The sequence below is a fragment of the Betta splendens genome, chromosome 15 (genome assembly GCF_900634795.4).
Source record: "Betta splendens chromosome 15, fBetSpl5.4, whole genome shotgun sequence".
NCBI classification, from domain to species: Eukaryota; Metazoa; Chordata; class Actinopteri; order Anabantiformes; family Osphronemidae; genus Betta; species Betta splendens.
In genome coordinates, this window is record NC_040895.2 from 10,570,929 (window position 1) to 10,594,165 (window position 23,237).

At 42.4% G+C, this 23,237-nt stretch overlaps 6 protein-coding genes and 1 long non-coding RNA gene across 11 annotated transcripts; 3 read left to right on the forward strand and 4 right to left on the reverse strand.

Moving 5' to 3' along the window:
• Positions 1 to 2,156: 2,156 nt before the first annotated feature.
• Positions 2,157 to 4,506, reverse strand: fuom (fucose mutarotase). Of its 4 annotated transcripts, none has more exons than XM_029126924.3 (6): positions 4,355 to 4,506; positions 4,097 to 4,165; positions 3,956 to 4,026; positions 3,789 to 3,875; positions 3,622 to 3,695; positions 2,157 to 2,681 (listed from the first exon to the last, which is right to left on the reverse strand). In XM_029126924.3, the coding sequence occupies exons 1-6, from the start codon at positions 4,437 to 4,439 to the stop codon at positions 2,678 to 2,680; spliced, it is 390 nt and encodes a 129-aa protein (XP_028982757.1). In that variant the 5' UTR covers positions 4,440 to 4,506; the 3' UTR covers positions 2,157 to 2,677. The 4 variants fall into 4 exon arrangements, with proteins under 4 accessions (XP_028982757.1, XP_028982756.1, XP_028982755.1 ...); XM_029126923.3 differs by having other exon boundaries at positions 3,777 to 3,875; positions 4,355 to 4,505; XM_029126922.3 differs by lacking the exon at positions 2,157 to 2,681 and adding an exon at positions 3,223 to 3,494 and having other exon boundaries at positions 4,355 to 4,505.
• On the forward strand, positions 2,202 to 3,182 carry si:ch211-217g15.3 (uncharacterized protein LOC368914 homolog). 2 transcript variants are annotated; one of them, XM_029126914.3, is made up of 3 exons: positions 2,202 to 2,274; positions 2,354 to 2,417; positions 2,538 to 3,182. In XM_029126914.3, the coding sequence occupies exons 1-3, from the start codon at positions 2,267 to 2,269 to the stop codon at positions 3,099 to 3,101; spliced, it is 636 nt and encodes a 211-aa protein (XP_028982747.1). In that variant the 5' UTR covers positions 2,202 to 2,266; the 3' UTR covers positions 3,102 to 3,182. The 2 variants fall into 2 exon arrangements, with proteins under 2 accessions (XP_028982747.1, XP_028982745.1); XM_029126912.3 differs by lacking the exon at positions 2,202 to 2,274 and having other exon boundaries at positions 2,293 to 2,417.
• On the forward strand, positions 3,872 to 8,148 carry LOC129603026 (uncharacterized). Its single transcript, XR_008692574.1, has 3 exons — positions 3,872 to 4,186; positions 4,386 to 4,522; positions 8,009 to 8,148. It is a non-coding gene; the product is annotated as an uncharacterized LOC129603026 (long non-coding RNA).
• echs1 (enoyl CoA hydratase, short chain, 1, mitochondrial) lies at positions 6,456 to 8,838 on the reverse strand. The gene is made up of 8 exons (XM_029126901.3): positions 8,705 to 8,838; positions 8,033 to 8,230; positions 7,812 to 7,939; positions 7,528 to 7,627; positions 7,334 to 7,438; positions 7,118 to 7,237; positions 6,954 to 7,021; positions 6,456 to 6,881 (listed from the first exon to the last, which is right to left on the reverse strand). Exons 1-8 carry the CDS (start codon positions 8,793 to 8,795, stop codon positions 6,816 to 6,818), a joined length of 876 nt encoding a protein of 291 aa, XP_028982734.1. The 5' UTR covers positions 8,796 to 8,838; the 3' UTR covers positions 6,456 to 6,815.
• A 472-nt stretch (positions 8,839 to 9,310) lies between these two features.
• sprn (shadow of prion protein) lies at positions 9,311 to 11,149 on the forward strand. Its single transcript, XM_029126919.3, has one exon. The coding sequence runs from the start codon at positions 9,893 to 9,895 to the stop codon at positions 10,367 to 10,369; it is 477 nt and encodes a 158-aa protein (XP_028982752.1). The 5' UTR covers positions 9,311 to 9,892; the 3' UTR covers positions 10,370 to 11,149.
• Positions 11,150 to 13,395: 2,246 nt separating this feature from the next.
• mtg1 (mitochondrial ribosome-associated GTPase 1) lies at positions 13,396 to 16,011 on the reverse strand. Its single transcript, XM_055502485.1, has 11 exons — positions 15,782 to 16,011; positions 15,580 to 15,646; positions 15,349 to 15,451; positions 15,187 to 15,273; positions 15,048 to 15,104; positions 14,825 to 14,915; positions 14,684 to 14,745; positions 14,515 to 14,611; positions 14,343 to 14,424; positions 14,133 to 14,245; positions 13,396 to 13,909 (listed from the first exon to the last, which is right to left on the reverse strand). The coding sequence occupies exons 1-11, from the start codon at positions 15,882 to 15,884 to the stop codon at positions 13,812 to 13,814; spliced, it is 960 nt and encodes a 319-aa protein (XP_055358460.1). The 5' UTR covers positions 15,885 to 16,011; the 3' UTR covers positions 13,396 to 13,811.
• A 1,770-nt stretch (positions 16,012 to 17,781) lies between these two features.
• Positions 17,782 to 21,876, reverse strand: LOC114841755 (peroxisomal N(1)-acetyl-spermine/spermidine oxidase-like). Its single transcript, XM_029126874.3, has 10 exons — positions 21,414 to 21,876; positions 20,905 to 21,081; positions 20,455 to 20,585; positions 20,048 to 20,235; positions 19,674 to 19,855; positions 19,281 to 19,450; positions 19,110 to 19,195; positions 18,915 to 19,027; positions 18,684 to 18,838; positions 17,782 to 18,604 (listed from the first exon to the last, which is right to left on the reverse strand). Exons 1-10 carry the CDS (start codon positions 21,559 to 21,561, stop codon positions 18,476 to 18,478), a joined length of 1,479 nt encoding a protein of 492 aa, XP_028982707.1. The 5' UTR covers positions 21,562 to 21,876; the 3' UTR covers positions 17,782 to 18,475.
• Between the last annotated feature and the right edge of the window lie 1,361 nt (positions 21,877 to 23,237).

The window sequence follows — 23,237 nt, forward strand, 5'->3', positions numbered from 1 at the left end:
CGCTGGAAGCTGCCGGGCCGGGCGTGAAAGCCTGCTCAATGTGCGCAGGACACGGGGGAAGTAGACTGGTAGAAGATTCAACACAGTTTATCCATCAGACGTCACTTTAAAGGTTCGTAGCTGAGGGACTTTTCCCCCCCAGAGACGCGGCGTTTCCAAACACTCACTGTCAGACTAACAGCCAGCAGGAATGTGCCAGTGATTTTATTCACGGAAGCAATTGTATTTAAATTCATGTACTTACATTTATTATATTTACTTCTTTCTCATATGTGTCCAACCCTGGAAACATCCTTTTTAATACATACATGTTTCTCCGTCTTTAAGCTAAGCTGCAGTGGACACATGCTGCTTGAACCCTCACGTTTACAGTAGCATTCAAACAGGAACAAGTCATCAATCTGTCTTGTCTTGTAACAATATCCCTTCGATGTAGAGTCTTGAAGATGTCTGGCATAGCCTCAGACAGAGGGCCATGTAGTGGCCTGGGAGCGGGTGGGTAGCTTCAGACGTGTCCATATGGATCTGATACACAGGGCACATAACCAGACACAGTGGAGCCATCCCTTTACTGGTCAGGAAGCGTGAGGCCTGTCTGCCTGCTCTCGTTCCACTGTACAGGGTTCGTGCCATGACAAATCACTAACCTACATGTTAACGTAACGACGTGCGCATGGTTGAGTGACCAGTGAAGGAGGCGCTGGAGAAGTTCCCACAGCCACAGTGACAGCGGCGGTTTGCACCCAAGGAATGTCAGTGTGATGAAGTCAGACCTTTGAAGGCTGTGTATGTTATGTTATATTAGGGAAATGACATTATAGCCGCGATTGTCATCTCACAGATGTTTAGCATAACGCCAGAGTTAAACGCTTTGGCTGCGTATGAGAAAAAAAAAGTTGTTTCGTGAAGTCAGCAAAAGCTCAAACAAGCCGTGAATATCAAACGCCAAGCTGCTTCGCTCCGAAACAGGGAGTCTCACGGTGCGATGGGATCTTGGCATGGACATGAATTGGAAGTGACACATTCGACGGTTACTTCAGTTCGTGTGGTGCCTGGTCCTAAGATCACAGACTGATCATCTGCCTCCAATCTGTCCTCCTACAGGGCATGTGAAGGGTAATTAGTCATTTAAAGTAATTAAAGCTGTAGGCGGGAGTGAGATTGTTTGTGTCTGGTTCAAACACACAATATGTGCATTGTTACTTCATGGTACAATTATACTTGATATATACAGTACAGGACTTGATTCAGGCGATTCTGAGTGGAGGTACAGCACATTACAAAGTCTCTACTGCTAAATGGATTAGTGGCATGCAACATATTAAAATATATATAGTCACCATCTACAATTGAATCTTGTTTGTCTGCAAGACATTTCCCACAATGAGCCTCTAAGTCCAGCAATCACAGAAAACAAGACGAAGAGTAGTGACAATGTCAACATGCTGATGTTTAGCTGGAGTGTTTTATGTCCATTTGAACTTCTAGCAGTTTCACTTTAATCCACAAACAACCTCATGATGGCACCAGAAACCATCATCTGGGGAAGCTTGCCATCCCAACAATACCATGATGATAATGATAATGATCAAGTACTGAATTATAAAAATATATAATAAGGAACCACTCGGACGAAAGCAGCCTCAGCATTGGTAAAATCTGAGCATTTATATTTTTTATACCTCTGACAGATAATAAAAATATGTCAATTATATTAAATATACACTTCAGGTACAGAAGTTTAGGTACAGATTGAAGCAGGTGTTCTCCTCCAAAAAATGACTGAAAAGTAACGTTTGTGTCATGATAAATGATCTTCAGGGTCTTATTTTATATAATGACTGACTGACAATAACAAGAATGACCAAAACGTGCGATAACCACAACGATAACGTCATATTTTTACTGCATTAATAGTGTCTGCTGGTTTAATAATTACCTTTTACTTTTACAATTACACTTCCATTTGTTCTTATTAGACCTGATGACAGAGTGAAGCATTTAACTGTGCAAGGCCCTGCGTCGCTGACACAACGCTGCTGACGGCAGACTCGTTTTGACATTTTGATGAACCACTTTGCTATGCAGAGCGCACACTAGATAAGAGATGAGGAAGGACTTACAGCTGCCGCTTCGGCGCTCAAAGGTCAGAACGCTGTAGCTGAACTGGTTTATTGGTGGAACTTTGATCTGGAGCTTTGACAGCAGATGAGCCGAGTAGGAACTTATTACACATCCTAAACACTGAGCTGAGAGGACAGACGCCATGACCAGGTAGGTGAAGTACGTGAAGTCGCCCTTTAAATGGGTTTGGAAATGAATACTCTGTTATGTATTGTTTTTTTAATCGCAGGTTTGCGATAATAGTCTGCGTTTCGATGATAATTGGCACCGCAGCAAAGCCATACGGACCCTCGGTATGTAACACTGCAAAAAAGACAGCGTGGAGTCATAAAAAAAAAAAAAAGATCTTTCATCAGTTTGTGTGGTTCCTAAGGTTGTGTTTGGGCAGCAGTCATATAATATCTGTGTTCCAGGATAGGAAGGTAGAAGTGGAGCCTCCAGAGAACAAAGCTGATGCTCCGTATCACATTGACCCCAACATGAAGATTTGGATGACAGGTCAGGTCCAGAGCCTGGCCTCGCATCCTGTTCCTTTAAGCGAAGACGCAAGGCTTTATCTAGAACCAGAGGAGGATAGAGATCACATCAATCACCCTGCTTTCATTAACATAGCCCCAGAGCAAGCAGAGCCGGTCTGGGATGGCGTCTACCATAAAGCACGTTATCAGCTGGACCCACTGATCGCTGAGGCAGAGCCGCGCGCTGCACACTCAGCACCGGAGGCGGACAAGGACGACCTGTATCACCGTGACGACCAGCTCTACCTGCAGCCAGCTCCACCTGTGCAGATGGAGCCGCCGAGAGGCGAAGCCAGGCGTCACCTTCAGCCAGAGGAGGACAAGGACGCTCTGTACCACAGAGACGTCCCCGAGCTCGAGCCCCAGGACGAGCCCAAAGCTGACGGTGTGCTTTTTTCAGCATCCCAGAGGAAGTACAGTGAACCAGAAGAGGATCGGGACGGTCTCTACCACCAGTGATGCTTCGACCACACAACCATGCTGTCGTTTACAGTGAAGCTGAATTACATTGTTTTATTTGAAACTCAAATAAATCTGTCAATGTCCACTGTGTTTGTCCTGAGAACGATACTTTCAGACATTTATCCAAGACATTGTGTTTTATTTAGAAAGTGTTCCAGCAGTGCATGTGCTTGTGTACAACTCCCATCCGCTCATACTGATCCGGCCTCATTTACAAATAATTACAATAATAACAACATAATGACTTAGGTCACAGAAACTTAAGGCTGCAAATCACATTCATTCTCTTGCTTTTGTAGGAAGAATTTGAGTTGTGGTCTTTCCTACTGAAGCAGCTCAGCAGGAATGACTCCCTTCTTCAGAATCAAGTTACCATATAAAGCTGTTTCCCTGTTTATACAGAGGAAGAGAAGACCGGGGAAAATATTCACATTTACCAGCCAGCCGTATGCTGCAGATATTTAATCTTGATACAGGGTACAGACACCAAAAGTTCATATCCAGTGGAAATACTCACCCTGTTGCTACGACGGCGAAGGCTTTCTTGGCTCGTTCATAGAAAGCAAACCTTTCCACTTCCTCCAGCGGAGTCTACAGTGATCGCATATCAACAAGCAGAAAGTCACAGATCACAGCACTGTGTGTGAATCCAGTGGATGGAGGCTGTTTTACCTCAGACACAACCTGATGCAGGAGACGCCTATAGGTGTCCCACACAGGAACGGCTACGCCTCTCTGTTTGTCACCGTCCACCAGATCCATGACCGCCGCCTGTCCAATCACAGCCACACAGATTTGAAACAACACCTACAATGCCGTTACGATCTATTGATGACGTCACGGTACGTTACTGGAGAAGGGACATAGGTGTCCAGGGGCAGCAACTTTAGAATCGCCTCCAAAAGCTGTGGGATTCCTAAACCTATAAAGACCAGACGCGGTTAGAGATGACGCCGACACGTCCACTCAGCAGCAACAGGTGAGTCACCTACCGTCTGCTCGGATCTCTGTTGGACCACAAGCACAAACTGACGACGTCGGGAAGTTTGCATCAGCGAGAACTGAATGAGACAGAAATCACAGTGAGTGTCGGTTTAACTTTCAACGGGTTAAATATTGTATTGATCAGTTTCACTCTCTCCACTGGCGTCGACGTGAACTTGAATGAGGTCTGTGTTTGCTTAGAGCACCAGCGCTGCCGGTGTGTGTGTGTGTGTGTGTGTGTGTGTCTGTGTAATAACACATCATACCCAGTTCATCGCCGTGTCCCATTTTTGCTAGGGCATAGAGAAGTTCGGGCGACAGGACGGACGGGATTCCCTTCAACACTACCATTTTGTTAGACCCAGAGAGGAGAGAAGCGACGTGTGATAGTCACCGCTGTCTACTTCCGCATTCGTCCAAGCTGCAAAACTTCGGTAAAATAAATAAATTGATCAATTAAACAATTGGTAGTCTTTTCTTGGATTTATCGAGTTACCATTTACATTGCAGTTGTGTTGTTGTATTGCCTGTTGGTAAACTACCCCAGATATGCGGCTTCGGTTGGTTGGTCCGAGATGTTGCAGACTACGGGATTTTTCTTGACATTTACCTTCATCTTTGGAATGAAGCTTATGGTTCGCAAGCGGTGCTACCGCATCAAACCCTTTTAGAAAGTTAATATAATTCAAGTTTTTCCTTAGAAAACCATAAATTGATACCTATTTTATTTGTGTTCAAATGTGTGGGATCGAGCATAAACGCTTGATGTATTTAGATATAAAATAGGGGAATTAATTATTCTATGAATCATCTCCAAATATCAAGCAACCTAATATATAAAGAAAGGTTATGCAGCCTAAGTTCACTGTGGTGCAGAAGATTCACATCGGATAATGTAGCTCTTTTGTTTTCTGACACCCCTGGCTGGGCATAATTCGAAGCACCTGTGACACGGTTCCGACACGGTCCGTTGTGCCAAGAATTTGAGATAACCTAGTGATAATATTTGATGAAAACGTCAGGCCGTGGGCTGAGCCAAAAAAAAAAGAAAACGCTGAGCCGGAGTCTGAAAGACGCTGATCATGACCGCAGATCCAAGAGATCTGCATATAAAAGTCAGCTAACGTCAGGTTAGACTGCAGTTGTGTGGGCGTGCGTTTTTTATACAGCTGCCCTTAATAATGTGCACGAGAAATGCTAATCGTTTATGGCATGTTTAATAGATATTGTGCACGTAATATTTCAGGATTCCGGGCCAAGTGTACTTCGCTCTATTCCGGTGTTTTCTAATTGTTTGGCAATCAGCCCCTAAAATATTAAACTGCTATAGGAAATAAAAGTTACCTTTATTAATAACGTGAGCAGGCTGGGAGCCCAGGGACAGTGCCGTGCTGGAATATGAATGATTTGTGGACACGGAGTCCTCTGGGCCCTGCAGGAGCCGGGCCTGTCTGCCGCGCTGAAAGCGCCTTTCTCCCGCTCCTCACCCATGCTGCTCCCTCTTTATCTCGCCTTCTTTAAATGAGTTTATCACGCTATGAGGTTCCGTGCTGCCCAAATGTAACGTTTTGCCCCTTTTGTCTGTGTGGAGAGCCTCAATTGAGTCTACATTTATTATTTTGACCTTTCGGTAGCCCCCGAGAAGCGGCTTCTTTTCGGGGCCTCTGCGCAGACTTTTGTGGTTCCCCGTGGAGTGAGGAGACGAGCTTTTTCACTTCTTTTTAAAGTTTTGTTCTAGGGAGCCGCAGGGGAATGTTGAATGAAAATAAAAATCAATTAGGCCATGGCCTTATGGAGATACGGGGCGCCGCCGTGTGAAGATCACAGAGAAAAAGGGCCCTGGCGATGATTGGATCGGAAAAAGAAAGCGCACACTAACCAAATTTGTTCTGGTGTTTTCTTTGAAGTCGAAATGATAGTTTTATGTGATCCCGGACATATTCATCTAATAACTTCGGACGGTGATGCGCAGAAGTGAACGCAGCGGAGGTTTAATTTTTCGTGTTCGAAATTCACATCGAGACATAAGTATGATTCACAGTATTGTCCTAAACGGCACCCAGCAGTTTATTATTAGTAATTCTATTTAATTTTTGATTAATTACTTAACGTCCAGTAGAGAGATTAAAATAAACAGCCATTTTACCCATTTTCTGTTTGACCAGTGCTTGATGAGTTTTTTTTCGTTACTCATTAATGGTCACCGAACAGACGCGCTTATTTGACTCCGTGGTATCGGCTGAGCCTTTGACTAACGGCGTAACAGCGACACCTAGTGGTGTAAACTCCACACAGCACGAACTAAGTCTACTTTTCTAGGTTTGTATCTGACCACATACATGATTGACGAGTTTATGTCACAGTTACTGGACTGAAAACCACTAGGGCACTTTATTTGTAAAGTTGTCAAAGGAATTCATCTACAAAATGCAAACATACACTTGACCTTGAAAGTGGCAAAGCAATGTCAGTACAAGTCCCCCAGTCCTGATTTCTCCTATACAGACTATAACTGTTATTAAATCAGATTCACATTCAGAACCACCGCTGCATTCACTATTGATACTGAGCCTCAGCAGGAAGGGCTGAACTGTGATAAGACACCTTTGTGCACACTCTGATTTCGAAGCTGCAGGTTCCACAACCATCTGCATCATTGCATTATTCAGTACAAATGAGTGATTGTAGAGCTTGTGTTGTTGGCCCAAGCTCTTGGTGTGCTCTTGTCTATTTGTCCTGGAAACTGGCCTTTCTCTTCTCCACAAACGCAGTCATTCCTTCTTTACGATCGTCCTGCAGGAAAAACACACAGTCAGATTCAGAGTCACACAATTGCTCTGTGTCATCACACCGGTGCCGACTCACCGTAGCAAAGGTGGAGTGGAATAAGCGCTTTTCCAGACGATTTCCCTCAGCCAAGGTTAGTTCAAACGCTGCAGTCACATAGAAGAACAAATCAGACCAAAATTAAGTCTTAGCTTCAGTGTATTAGACTTTTTACAATATAGAAGTAAACAATTTTTACATACTTGCATTAACAGCCTCTTTAGCCATTGCAGTAACCAATTTGGAGTTGGCAGCAATTTTCTCCCCGCATTTAATTGCTTCAGACACCACCTGGTCCACAGGATAGATTTTACTAACCAGACCTGAAAAACAGGCAGTCCAGTATTCATGTTAAGTACCAGTACATGATCTCACCATTGATGTGACAGATGCAGTTTAAGTTTTTAAACGGTTGTTACCTGATTGCTTGGCTTCTTGTGCACTAATCCTATCGCCAGTCAACACCATCTCCATGGCCAGGGATTTACCCACTGCACGGGTCAGTCTCTGAGTGCCGCCGGACCCTGTAGGTACAAGGACAACATTAACAGCTTCTCCCACAACAATCTGGAAAAATGAGTCAAAGGTAAATGTTAAGAGAATGGGTTTGTACCAGGGATGGTCCCTAACAGGATCTCTGGTTGGCCGAACTGTGCCTTCTCTCCGGCATAGATGATGTCGCACATCATTGCCAGCTCACAGCCTCCACCCAGCTGAAATGTCAAGTGTGGAGTGTGTTAGAGTCTATATACATATACACTGCCTCCTAAGCCAATCAAACACTGCTCACACAGTGATACTTTTCTCCCAAACTAGTGTGGTGATGTTTGACTTTTCTGTAGTTAAGAAAAAGCTTTAAAAAGATAGAAATTAGGTATATAAAAAAGGAATAGTCACAGCAAATCCATTGACGGCTGCGATGACAGGCTTCTTTGCTCTGGACACTCTATCCCAGTGTGCCAAGAAGTTTCCGCCGAAACACTCCTGGAAGGTTCGGTTCTGCATCTCCTTAATGTCTGCACCCGCTGAAAAACATGTTCATCTCACTGTTACTGAAACTCTGTTTACTGTTGGTTTTGCATTCTCTTCAAAAGGTGCAAGCGCCGGCCCGTGCTCACCAGCAAAGGCTCTATCACTGCCGGTGATAACGATGGCTCCGACGTCACCGTCGGCTTCTAGGGCATCCAGCGCCGTTCCCACCTCCTTCATCAGGCCGTCACACAGAGCGTTGAGGGCCTTAGGTCGGTTCAGCTGGATGAATCCAACATTTTTGTTTTCGCCTCGCTTTTCCACCAAAATATACTCGTACTGAGCCCCTGCATGAAAACAAAACCAAGACTGATGCTAAGATAGACTTTTGACAACGTCATACACAAAATTGAAGCAGCAGAACCAGGGGCATTGTTGTTCTTGGACATGATAAACATGATAAACTCTTTTCAACCATCTTTTGGAAAAAATGATGTCACTTGAGTCAATTACTGGACTTTGCTCATCTCCCTAAGCAAAACAACAAACTCTGCATAACCTCAAACACAAAGAAAATGTCTTCAACGTGTAAACCACAGATGAGCAGTTAACCATATTAGTGAAGACGAAAAACAACGGCTCATAGTACAGTATCACATTGCAGTAGTATCTGATCTACTGTATGCCTGTCAATTCCTATTAAGGAGTTTATGCCAACAGAGCATCTCCACATGCGTCGCACATTCAGTGACGCAGGTTTCTTGACATTGTGTTCGGGAAGACATCACCAAACTGACCTCAGAGCGGCTTTAAACACGCACCTGAGCAACAGAGACGAGCAGCGGACAGGGCGGCGGGAGCTGCCGCAGAGGGCTTCAGCAGCAAAGCAGCGCTTCTGCAGAGAAAAGCCATGACAGCGACGACGGCACAATGTTGGACGTTGACTGGCCCGAGAAGCACAAGCTGTGTTCTTCTTCGTTGGTGAAGAAGTAGAATGAGGCAGCGCCGCCACCTGGCGTCCACGGAGGGTAGCGCAGCCGAGGCTCCGTCTCAGCAGTAAACAATCAAATAAATGTTTTGTCATATAGGCGCGTCGTCACTTACCACTAATTTATTTTATCATCTGTATTGTTCACGCTACAGGTTCAGAAATAAAGGAGCCTAAATATTTACTACAAAAGGTTTCAGACTCATAATCAGCCTTATTTTATATAGTGTAAGTAGTTTTGCAGCGTATCACAAACAAGACAAGCGCATGTTCACCCTACATGGCAATAAAGATTTCTGATTTTGATGCTCAGAAGCGCGCGCACGCTCTCGCCGTCACCCGCGTGAACGAGCCTGTATCGTCCGTGACTACCCCATTTCATCTTTACTCCCAATGCCAAAACATCACCAAGGATAAAACACGGGGAAATAAGGTGAGCTCTAAACACTACGTTACCCAGCTCGACGCGAGGCGCCGTGTACAGTATGTGCATGCGGTGTATTGGGTTTTAATGCTTTGATTCCTTCGGGCTTTGCTACAATAGAACACAGGCTAATTTAGGAGAATCATGCAGACATGTATTTGCATCATATATCATTTGTACAACATTATATTTATAAAATATTACATGTAACATATTTTGAATACTAACACAGTATTTAGTTAGCGTTTAATGTATTTACATTGCCCTCATTGCCATCATTGTCTATTTATCAATTAGAAATACATTTTATACTGTACATGTGAAGCTAAAGCCAAAAGCTAATTTCTGTTCCGTGAGGATATTTATTTTTAAACTGACCTACTTGAAAGGAGAGCGAATCTGTAACGAAGATGAGTCGACTGAACACAACAACACAACACAGACGGTTCGTATTTGAGGCTTATGATGAATTTTCTCCCTTGCTATTGTAAACACGGCTGTTTTCGGAATTCTCCATTTAAACCCATAGGTGGATGGTTGAAGGTGCCGTGTAGCCGTCGACACCAGGCCTAAGTGCGTTTCTCTGCTCCGCTACTGATGCTGCAGATGCCAGCGATGAAGCAGGTGGTCGCCACATGCTGGACCTGCCTCCTGCTCTCCGCTTTCCTGTGCGAGCACGCGCTGTGCAAGGGAGGCCGTGGAGGCTCCCGGGGCTCCTCCCGGGGCTCCCCGGCCCGCAGCTCCTCGGCCGGGACGTACCGCGGAGGAGGGACCTTCGGCGGGACCCGCTCTCGCTTCAGGGCGGCGGGGCGGACGTCCCCGGTGAGGGTGGCGGCCGCGGCCGCCGCAGGTGCCGCGGTGGCGCTGACGGCGGATAAATGGTACGCGTCCGCCTACCGCAGCAGCAACGCTGACAGCTCCGAGGACGAGCTGGATTATTACAACAGGACCAATTACTTTGACGCACTCATGTCAGGCTCCACTCCAAACCAATGCTCGCTGTCACAGCTGGTTTCTTTAATAGTTGCAGCTATTACCCCAGGGTATGCATTCTTCCTGGACGCTGTTTTTTAGACGATTAACAAGACATTTCTGAGTTGGTGAGGGATCCTGAGATCCTGCCCTGCACCTGACCTACTGCAGAGCTGCAAATCTGCACTGAGACCAGCTGAAGTGCAGCACGGTGGTGATCACCCAGTGAAGAGCTTTTACAAATATGGTCCACATTTATTGGACAAATGTATATTTTCACCACAGTATTTTTAAGCTATATTGACCTCTTGATGAGTGTGGCTTCAGTCTGTGTGACCTGAGGCTAATCAGAATAATTCCCTTCCCTAAAGCCTAATTCCTACATGTTTTAAGACTTTCCCACAATCACCTTCAAAAAGTAAAATCCCTGTGCTGGTTGTAAACGTGCCAATCAACTTTAAGACAACACTGTTTTCATATTATGTACAAAAGCTAAATATTAGTTTATGTAGAAGTCCACATTTCTCAAATTAACAAAGTGAAAGGACCAAGTTAGAACCAGCATGCCTGAACTTAAACTGTCATCACTTTATTTATAATGTCAGGCTGATGTTTTTTACTGCGTTCCAGCTCAGTGATCTGAACAATTTATGGTGCTGCTCACTGGTGTGGCCATATATGAAATGGGTGGGAGGGATAAAGTGCTGCTCATACTGTTATTTGTGTCTATGAAGACTTTTTACCTGCAGCACTTCAGAAGGAACAAACTGTTCCTTATATATAAGTGCACTCACATGCTGAAACACTTGTGGAAGTGCAGTACTAAACACACTTTGTTGTCAATGTCCTTATGCTAATAAACATCCTGTTTACACCAAGTCAGACATTTGCCTCCCTGTGTGCTACATACATGCCTGCGTTGAACTACAGTCTTTTTCAAGGACACAGTGGTGACTTCTCAACAACAAAAGAAACTTCCTCATGTCTCTGGATGATATTCATCTATAAAAAGATAGAGATTAGGTATATAAAAAAGAAATAATCATAGCAAATCCATTGACGGCTGCGACGTCAGGCTTCTTTGCTCTGGACACTCTATCCCAGTGAGCCAAGATGTTTCCGCTGAAACACTCCTGGAAGGTTCGGATCTCCTTAATGTCTGCGCCTGCGGAAAAACACGTTCATCTCATATCCAGCGCCGTTCCCACCTCCTTCATCAGGCCGTCACACAGAGCGTTGAGGGCCTTTGGTCGGTTCAGCTGGATGAATCCAACATTTTTGTTTTCGCCTCGCTTTTCCACCAAAATATACTCGTACTGAGCCCCTGCATGAAAACAAAACCAAGACTGATGCTAAGATAGACTTTTGACAACGTCATACACAAAATTGAAGCAGCAGAACCAGGGGCATCGTCGTTCTTGGACATAATAAACATACTCTTTCTAGCTCTTTGTCCATTGTTTTTATTCAAACATCTAGTCACTTGAGTCAATTGCTGGACTTTGCTCATCTTCCTCTTCAAAACAACAAACTCTGCATATTCTCAAACACAAAAACTCCTTGAGGCTTTAAAAACACAGATTTGTGCAAAATTCAATACTTTATATAGTTTTATATAATAGTTTCACACTGATTATTCAATTTCATGCAGGTCCATTCCTGGCAGACAATATTACCAAGATAGATGCAATTAGACCTTTCTCCGAGCTTCAGGACAAAAAAGATGGTTAACAAATTACAATTAAACAACGGTGTATAATATTTCAGTATGTTGCATATATGAAAATGTCTTCAACATGTAAATCACAGATGAGCCGTTAACCACATTGGTGAAGACGAAAAACAACAGTTCGGGCTCATAGTACATAATCACATTACAGTATTATCTGACCTACTGTACGCCTGTCAATTCCTATTAAGGAGCTTATGCCAATAGATCATCTCCACATGCGTCGCACATTCAGTGACGCAGGTTTCTTGACATTGTGCTCGGGACGACTTCACCAAACTGACCTCAGAGCGGCTTTAAACACGCACCTGAGCTACAGAGACGAGCAGCGGACAGGACGGCGGGAGCTGTATGTTGGACGTTGACTGGCCCGTGAAGCACAAGCTGTGTTCTTCTTCGTTGGTGAAGAAGTAGAATGAGGCAGCGCCGCCACCTGGCGTCCACGGAGGGTAGCGCAGCCGAGGCTCCGTCTCAGCAATAAACAATCAAATAAATGCTTTGTCATATAGGCGCGTCGGAACTTACCACTAATTTATTTTATAATTTTTTGTTCACGCTAGAGCTTCAGAAGTACAGAAGTCTATATATATACTACAAAAGGTTTCAGACTCATAATCAGCCATTTTATATAGTGTATGTATGTAGTTTAGCAGCGTATCACAAACAAGACAAGCGCATGTTCACCCTACATGGCAAGAAAGATTTCGGATTGTGATGCTCATGAGCGCGCGCACGTTCTCGCCGTCACCCGCGTGAACGAGCCTGCATCGTTCGTGACTACCCCATATCATCTTTCCTCCCAATGCCAAAACATCACCAAGGATAAAACACGGGGAAATAAGGTGAGCTCTAAACACTATGCTGCCCAGCTCGACGCGAGGCGCCGTGTACAGTATGTGCATGCTGTGTATTGTGTTTTAATGCTTTTACTGCTTCGGTCTTTGACACAATAGCAGACAACAACAAAGACAGTTTACATTTGTTTTTCTTCAACCAGGTTTAGAAAATACTATATAGTTTAAGGATTATCATGAATTTTCTCCATTACTATTGTAAACACGGCTGTTTGGGGAATTTTCCATTTAAATCCACAGGTGGATCATTGAAGGTGCCGTGTAGCCGTCGACACCAGGCCTAAGTGCGTTCCTCTGCTCCGCTACTGATGCTGCAGATGCCAGCGATGAAGCAGGTGGTCGCCACATGCTGGACCTGCCTCCTGCTCTCCGCTTTCCTGTGCGAGCCCGCGCTGTGCAAGGGAGGCCGTGGAGGCTCCCGGGGCTCCTTCCGAGGCTCCCCGTCCCGCAGCTCCTCGTCCGGGAAAAACCACCACAGCGGAGGGAACGGCGGCGGGGCCTATCACCCACCTAATAATAATGTAATGTCAGGCTTCACTCCAAACCAATGCTCGCTCTTACAGCTGGTTTCTTTAATAATTGCAGCTATTACCCTAGGTTATGCATTCCTCCTGGATGTTGTTTTTTAAAGGGATAAAGTGCTGCTCATAGTGAGTGAGTGTTCCTTATATATAAGTGCACTTACATGCTCAAACACTTGTGGAAGTACTAAACACACTTTGTTGTCAATGTCTTTATGCTAATAAACATCCTGTTCACAGCAAGTCAGACATTTGCCTCCCAGTGTGCTATATACATGCCTGAATTAAACTACAATCATTTTAAGGACTTAGTGGTCACTTCTCACACATCAAAAGAAACTTCTTCATGTCTCTGGATAATATTCCTTTGATGACACTTCAGTCTTAAAGTCAGTCCAAATCCATACAGCCTGTGGCCATCTTCAGCAAAGAGGCTTGGGTCAGTCCAACATTACCCGGCCCAGCTCTCCTTTCCTGAAGGCTCTTATAAAATCATACGCCGCTGCTGTGTAGTTTGGGACAATGACAGTTATGTTTCCTGAAAAAGGTAAAGAACAAATCGGTGGCAAAGTGATTTTTATTTTTATAAGCTTGAAGGTGGCAATATTTCTATTTTTTAATTTTCTCCATGACAGTCTGCTTAATACACCAGCATAACAATATGTATAATATTAATATAAAAAGGTCAAAAGTATTAGTTTGATATTCAGAAAACACTTTTATTTGTTAGGTCTCTAAGAAAATGGTGTAATCTTTCTTACCCACTCCAGTGATGGCTTTGACCCGTTGGGTCTTTTTAAGTTTTACAGCGATGCGTTTGAGGACATGTTGGATGTCATCACTGGGCTCCTGAAGGTCATATTTTTCTACGTAACTGCAAAAAAACACTTCAGTAAATAATTACAGTATCGTGATGCAGAAAATGCCACATGGTCATTTAATCAGTCATAATGTTGAGAGCAAAGCCACACCTGAAGTTCTCTAATCTATTCAGTGAATAAAGCAAGTAGTCGGCAATAACGTCTTCACCCACTAAATGGTCCAGTATGGTTCCTGGAGCAGGAAAATAATCTGTCATTTACACAGATTATCACAGATGATGTTTCCTGAGTGATGGCAAATGTAAAATCATGTCTCACTTACCACATAAAGCCAGTTTCATGCCTGTTTCAACACTCTCAATCTTAGGAGGCAAGACTCCTGGTGTGTCCAACAAGTACATCAAAGGTCTTTCACACACCTGCCAACAAAGATGATTACATACTGTACATATTTACACAACCAAAGTGACAAATATGTCCTCTACACTTACCTGAATTTTAGTCAAGACTGCTTTAGTTATACCTGGTTCCCCACCTACTTTAGATGCTCGACCTGGAATTAATTTATAATTACTTACAGCATAATAATACTGTGTCACATGTATTTAATGTCCTATCCTTTATCATAATACCTTTTTTCAAGTTTGTTCTTCTTAATGAGTTAATGAGGGATGACTTTCCCACATTGGGCACTCCAATCACCATCAGGCAATAATATGTAGCCTGAATGTTAAATACACAAGTTATAGTCAAATCAAGACATTATTCTTTAAGTGCATGTGCAAAATACACAAAACAAAGAATTCTATCAAGAACAAAAAAGGGCTATGGTGAAGTAATTTTTTGTAAGCATACCTCATCTCTGTTAAAGCGTGGTGTGCTCTCAATCATTTCCATCACCATTGGTACCAACTACAAAAGATAATAATTTTTGTATCTTTTGGGCCATATAAGAAAATCATCACTTTTAGTATTCAGTGAGGCCGACCAGTACCTTTTTCATGTTGTCATCTCGCTGCTTTAAACAGTCTGTGAAGAGAACATTCCTCATTCCGTTATTTTCTAACTTCTTCAGGATTCTCTGCAGAGGATATGTAAAGTTTAGGTTTAGAATGCTAATAACGTGATTGTGCTACAACAGCAGTAAAAGTTTGACCTGCTTGTGTGACAGATCAGCGAGGTCCATCTTGTTGAGTATTAGCACATGTGGTTTGACATCCAGAGTATCCTGAAATACAGGGTTTCTTCCAGAGAAGGGGATGTGCGTCATGTCAAAGTCAATCGAATTGTTCTCAAATTAATTTACTTGTTGCACAACTGTTTTTCATTAACATAAGATTACATTCTTTTCAGATGCATTCTATACTTAAAAAATTAAATGAAGGATATTCTGGCGTCATGGATTTCTATGACGCAGTCCACGTTCCTGAGGCTGGCTCTCATCTGCCTCAACCCTGTAAACACGATTTATATTAGTAGTACATATTAAATATTATGAAGGTAAACGCGAGGTTACTTAGCTCTATTATACACAGGACTGTTTTAGTAAATTCACTTCACAGAGACAAAACCTTGACCAGGGCTGTCACCTTTAGCCATGTGTCCAGGGAACCAATGAGCTACGTCCCGTCCACCAAAGTCGAACACGGTTCTGAACTTGGCTGCATTACGGAGTGTCTGGTAGAATTTCATGGCTCCGATCAATGTAAATATAACAACACAATGCTAAATTTACAAATAATGCGAAATGTACCCCAGTAGCTACAAAACATGCGCTACTCCATGTTGTGTTTCATTGTTTACATCCCGATCCGAAACTGCTGGGCCACTTAGACAGTTCCGGAATGAGACGTCTTCTTCTAAGCTTCTTCTAAGCGCCTCATTGTCCAAAGGATACCAGCTTACTAAACAGTTGGTGTTTTTATTTGCTGAAAATAACTGGAAGCTAAAAGAAAATACATATAAGACTACCTAAAGATCAATAAGGGATTTTTGCTGTCAATGCAAACATTGCAATAGTTTGCCAGGTCTGTTACAGTTTTTCTCAGTGGCTTTAGTACAATTCTCAGATCAAAATTGAAGTTTGCAAATATGTTTGTGCATTTCTCCAAACAATTTGTACAAACAGCAAAACACTGTGTATTTCTTGCAAAAGCCTGTAACTTGCTCAAACTCTTTAGTTCAGCTCTCAAAACAAAAAAAAGTTTTTATGTCACTGAACATGTCAGTGGCATCAGAATATCAAGTCCTTGTGTCATTGTCTACAAACAAGACAGTCAAATTACTTAGTCATGTTGTCAATATTATTGTGTTCTTTGGAGGAGGGTTCTGACATAAACTATGGCTAAAGTTTGGATGAAAATTACTGTAAAATGTAAGTTACACCTTTTTATTTGATTTCAAGAGACTGGACAATGGCAGCCAGGAGGGTCAGTTGTTTATGTGGCTGGTGATCAGAAACTTTCCATCCGGATGCCTGATGATGTTGGAGTGACGAAAACTCCTTTCTTCTTCAGGTTTGAGATCTCTGTAGTGAGTTTCTAAAAAGGTGATAAGATGCTCTGTGTTGTATGGACCAATTATGGCAATATGTGTAAGCACACCATTGTCAGACATAGACTATTGTGTTGTGCTCCAGCCATATATATATACTTGCCAGATGATGATTATTGAGATACACCTTTGTTAGAGAAAGTCAAGTCACCTGAGAGAAATTTACCAAATCAGGACAGATTTAGAAAAAAAACATATAATGGAGATGTATAGAAAAATGTTTGTCCCATTATGACAACTTGGTCAACCATTTTGCAGTTATAGACTTATACAATGAACTACTGACTAGATGTTTTGAGGAGTAAGACTAATGCACAGTGAACTATATAATACATTTTGATCAACATGACATAAACAATTGATGATGTAGCAAAGAGCAGGGAATTGTACATAATCATTTGAATGGATTTACTAAAGCATTTGCAACTTGTTCAAAGTAGTGAGAAACTACTTATATGATGTGCATACGTAACATCATGATGTGAAGATTGAACAAATAGTTTTGAGAATTTTATTCTGATCTGAGAATTGTACTAAAGCGACTGAGAAAAACTGTAAATGTACAAGATCAGTCAGTGCTCGTGCAGAGTGAGAGGGCAGCTCACACTTATCTATTTATATTATATAATAAAATCCTGTTTAGACTTTGTGAGCTTGCTGAATGTACTTTATAGCACAGGTTACACATTTACACATATTTTTTGCGTCATATAGTTTGTTACACCTTAACTAAACCTGAACAAAAATTTAATTAGATCAACTTAAGGTGTAGACCATACTGGAAAATATAATGAAGAGTCAAAAATGACTCTGACATTTAAGCTTCTGATAAAACTTTAGTTCCTTACATTTATTAGCTCATAAATGTTATAAAGTGAAGTTCTTGTAATGTTTTTAATAATTAATTAATAATTAACCACCATCTCTTAGATAAGACCTGCACTGTGTAGCTGAATGTGTACTTTTGCTTCTATGGACCAAGGAAAACTTAATGTAAATAAATTAATTAATGAATAAATAAATAAATAAAGCGATCTGACAAAATATATATTTTTTAATTTACACATAAAACATTGATGTCACATTCAGCACAGCATATTCACGGTTAGATAACGGGATACAATGCACTTCATATTATAATTGAAATGTTAAGCAAAACACTGAAAAAAAGGTTGGAGGTCAGTGTGTGACATAATGTCCATCCATCCATCCATCCATCCATCCATCCATCCATCCATCCTGGACAGGTCGCCAGTCCATTGCAGGGCAAGACACAGACAGATAACCATCACACACTCACAGTTAGAGTGACCAATGAACCTAATGCATGTTTTTGGACCATGAGAGGAGGCAGCGCAACCTGGAGAGAACCCACGCGAACACGAGGAAAACATGCAAAGTCCTCAACATAATGTATGTTTTAAACTTTCATAATCATATTTTTACCATATTATAAAAAGATAGTCACACAATTGGAACAGGTCCTGTACTAGTGCAACTCTATTAATTGTATTAGTAGGTATTTATATATTTTTGTAAAAGTCAAACGTTTTACTTCACTGACTAATGACATCAAACCATTTAAAGTTTTTTAAATGGTTTTTAAATTTTAATTAAAAATTACCAAAAAACACAGTTGAAAACTTTAAGAAGCCACATGTTCCATCTAGAGTGACAAACCTGATCTAAACCACTGTTTTAGAAGTAAACCTTATGAATCTCATTGTTCTTTAAAGTTTTGACTTGGAGTAGTGTGAGATGAGCCGATCAGCTTCTCTCCACCCAGCGAGAATGGCTCCATGGACAGTGGAATAGTAGCATGGATGAGTAGCCTCTCCAGCAAACAACACCTGTAGGGGCTAAAACAAAACCAAAAAGACATGAAGATAAGTCCTTAATGAGTCTGAGTCATGAGTCTGAGTATGAACATGCTATTACCCGTGACTGCGAACCCTTCGTAGGCAAGGGCTCTATCATGTTCTCCAGGTCCTGTGCTGAACATCCTATTGCAGGATAACTGTAAGAGCCACAGGTCCAGGGGTCATGAAACCACTGGGAGTGGAGGGTTCTCTTTGGAGTGATGGTAGGGTTCCCTAAACAAAAACAAGTTACTCTCTGAAGGTCAAACAGATCATTTTAAAGACAAGTATGATGTCAATGATGTCTCACCTGTAAACTGATGAACAAGTTGCGTGATGGCACGTGTGACCTCCACTTCAGAGAGAGTCTCCATGTGCTCTGACTCATGGCCGGCAATCCAGCCACAGAGAACATGGCCGTATCTGGAAGGTAAACCACAAACAACGTAAACAAGACATCAACACAAACAAGCTCTAAAAACACTGGTGCTTAAACAGACCATACTTTTCAGTAGGTTTGAGAACAGTGAAGCCAAACAGCTTCCTAATCCAGGAACTATGAACATCTGTCCGCTGCTGCTCCAACACATCCTTAGACACAAAACAAATAATATAGTATGAGATTTGGCTATGTACTGGCTTAGAGGAAAACTTAACCAGACCCTAGTTACCTCACCTCATCTTCCCACAAGAGATAGATAGCATCACATTCAGCATCCCACCACGGCGAGTCAAACTCCACAAATATTTTATTGTTGGTTCCAAAACCCAGTCGCTGTACAGAGTGCATCTTATGAAGAGGGAGAGGAGGGCGGAAGAGAGTCGCTTGGTGCTTTTTAAGGTAACCTGACAAAGCACAGCAAACGAGAATTAGCAATGTTCACAAAAAATCTGCCACAATAAACTGCTTTTAATTATGGACAGTTACTGTTAATTGTTAACTATGAGATTAGAGTGATAGTATATTTTTACTGCATGTAATATCTAATCCAAACCTTATGAAATATGCTGTCCTATACATTCACGGCATCAGGCACTGAGCTAGACAACAGTTTGTATAAATGAATACCTAGAGGTACTGTGACGATGACGTGATCAGCAGTGAACCTCTCCCCGTCATCACACTCGACTATTACAGCATTTTCTCTTGGCTCTGACTGGGTCCAGTGGACACAGCGCACAGGCTTATTGAAGATGACCAAATCACTTGGGAGCTCTGACATCAGGTTTTTGACTAGACCTTCGTAGCCACTGTATGAGAAAGAAAACAATGTGACACATGCTGTTTAGCTGTCAGGTACACAACCAGTTAATGAACTGCACTCTATGGTATCCTTCAGCTACAGGCAATGTAAGACACCATCTTAGCTTTTATAATCATTGTTTAAACGCAGCAAATATTTATTCAGATAATCTAAAGTGGCGCAGTGTGCGGTTACAAACCCTGGGAATGTGCAGTCCAGTCCAGGTAGAGTCTTGTAAAGACCATAGGATGCCAGGCCCACCTCATCCATGCTGTGAGTCCCATTAACACAGCACTCTGCCTTCAGCAGGTTACTGATCGCACTCATTTGCAAAGATCTTGTGGTAGCATCATCATCCTTCCATCTCTCTGCCACTCGCTGTGGCACCTTAATTAGACAAGCAACAAAACAAAGCTGTTATTCTGCTTTATATCATACTATAAGGCAGCTGTCTAAAGATATGAGTGTCCTTGGTCTAAGCATTTACACCTTAAGCTGTGGCATCATAAACGTATCTTATTACTAAGAATACGTGACATATTAGCATATTCTGGCTGGCATCTGATTTAGATGATACTCTTACTTTAGTTATTCAAGGACACGTACCTCTGAGCGAATGAACTCTCCCACACTGGGGCATGGCTCTCCTCCTTGAGTGTGTAAGTCTGAGATGTCAGACAGCAGCTCAACAAACATGTCTTGAGCAGGATAAACATCCTCAGCATTCAACTTTCGACCTGCACACATTAAACGACCCGCATAACACAACTTAGAAACATGTCGCGCTTAAGTTTACTTACATAGTGCATCAGGTAATCGCTAACCAAACCTGATTTTGGCACTAAATACAATTATGTTAAGGTAAGGTAAATATTTTTTCAAAAACCGCCCTACATGGAACAAAAAGGTGACACACATATGTGTGCAGGGATCAAACCGGGGACCTTCTGCTTCCCTGCTTTGAGCTACAATGCCACTATATTAACTCTATCTAATAGATCATTTTTTACAATAAATAATTAGTATTTTTATGATTTTTAAGAACACTGCAGTTACCTGAACTGGTGAAGACATTGGGAACCCAAGGGGGATGTCCTTTGATGTCCATGGCCTGGTTCTCTGGGTTGAGGGCCTCTGGATCCAGGAGACCATATTGTCTGGCCAGACAAAACACTGGGTTCTCTTCAGACGGTCCGTGGATCCAGTTTGCCCCGATTTCAATGATGCTATTGCCTGCATAGGACAAACACAGAAAAGTCTGTGACTTAAGAGCACTTCTCAGAGATTTTGGGTTCAGGGTTTGAATGCTACTTTTATTAGTCTCTTTAACCTTTACAGAATATTACAGTGCAAAGTATTTGCATTTGAACTTATATGACACCGTCATAATCAGTCAGTTTTCTGGATCAAAGTGCACGGGAGCACATACCCATGGTTGCATGCGGGAAAACAATAACGAATATGTTATTAAAATGAGTTAATGTATATAATATAAAGCATAATGCTGATTTACGATTCATACGGTTAAAGTCGTGTTTTTGCCTCTGAGGTGTTCCCACACTCACCGAAGCGGCCGGTTTTTATTCGTCCTCCACCTCTCGCCGTCGCCTCAAGTATTTTCACGTCAGTAAATCCGCTCTGAACGAGCTTGCGCGCTGCACATATTCCCGATATTCCGCATCCTACTACAACTATTTTAGGACTCATACTCATTGCCAGGCACTAGTAGCTAATTGCTGATTCCGGTTTATTCGAGGAGATTTAAACAGCGACGCTGCAGCGTGAACACGCTGAGGACGAGAGCTGCCCCACTATTTATATACATACAGTCGCTTCCGGTAAAGAACCCGCCTCCTCTAATGGACACTCCTGAATAAACGTTGCCCCGTTCCGTCTGCTGTGCAAATGTCTGGCCACGGTACAACACCTGTAGCACAACAGTTAACCTTAATACCCGGTGACCAGCAAATGATGGACACGCGAATTTGGTGCGTGTCTGTTGCTAAGTTACGCGAAGTGCATGATGGGATATTTTGCTCCCCCAGTTCATACAACGCGTTTAGAGTGCCGCTGGCTCAGAGTCTCGGGGAGGCGGAGTTAACCGCTCCAGGCACGAGCACCCCTGTGCCACGTTCACGCTGTTTAAATCTAAGAGATGACGCCACGTCTCAGCAGATCTCCGATTTATTATTGCAGCTTTATGTTTGTTCTACGTATGTTTACTCCACGTGTTGTGTCTGCTTGAAACTGCACGAGTGACGAGAACAGTTTATACTTTATGAAATTAAATATGTGTAGTATGTAAGTGACGTGTCCTGCTCTGCACTATAAACCAAGTTATTTCACCACTTTTAATATGTATACAAGAACAGTTACACCAGCAAGATTCTTTCATGTTGCCAAAAACTAATTAAAGCCAATTTCGTTTGATTCACTAATTTAAATACGTAAATGTTTTTCACGTTTAGAACACAAAGACAGAGGATATTTTGTTGCACGAGGGAGAAACGATACGTTATAGCAGCCAGTTTCTTTGGTGGTGAGGTGGAGGGCAGGGTTGTTTCTAGGGCGAGCAGAATGAGGATGAGGTGGTGGTATTGATTGTATTTGGTCACTAGATGGAGACGCCTCACTAACAGAGATGACGTTGAAATTCTGGTACTGACATTTCATGCTTTCAAGTTTTCAAACCCCTAAAAGCAGCATGTAATTCATCTCACATTTTACTTTACTTTTTACATTCTGGCTAATCTGAACTTCTGGATCCTCCACAGCTCATTCTTTAATGTTTTTCAATGGATCTACTAGGTGGTCATGCACCTTTGCATTGTCACTTACATGAGTACAGATTCACATTGTAAACTAAAAGACCCCTAAATGCAGGTACATTCAGGGAAGCGAAGCTGGTTCTGTGAGTGGTCAAGAGAATGCAGACGTACATAGTCCGCCAAATTTGAAACAATGGTTCTTGAACCGGATTGGATAAACTCTCAAAATGTGAAAAAAGTAGGGGCCGTACTTCTAACACATCAGGAGGGTCTTAACGTGAACCAGGGAGTCGAATAAATGTACCAGAATGTCCAAAAAGTGAATTTTACCTTTAAAAAAAGGCTTAAAACTAAAATGTTCAGCAGCTTAGTGCATTGAAACTGCTCTTGTAGCCCATCCCCTGGTGGGACACCTCACTTTCTAGGTTTGGAAATGAGCTGAGTGTCTAGTGCAGCAATCACTGACACAACAATCAGTAACTTTGACAATTAGAATTTTAGTTTCTTATAAAAACCATGGAAAATACATTACAAATATGAAACAAACATTAGGCTCTTTGAAATAAATTGTTCAGTTAGGTGATCACTTGATCAGTTTCTCTTTCTCCTATTGGAGTGTTC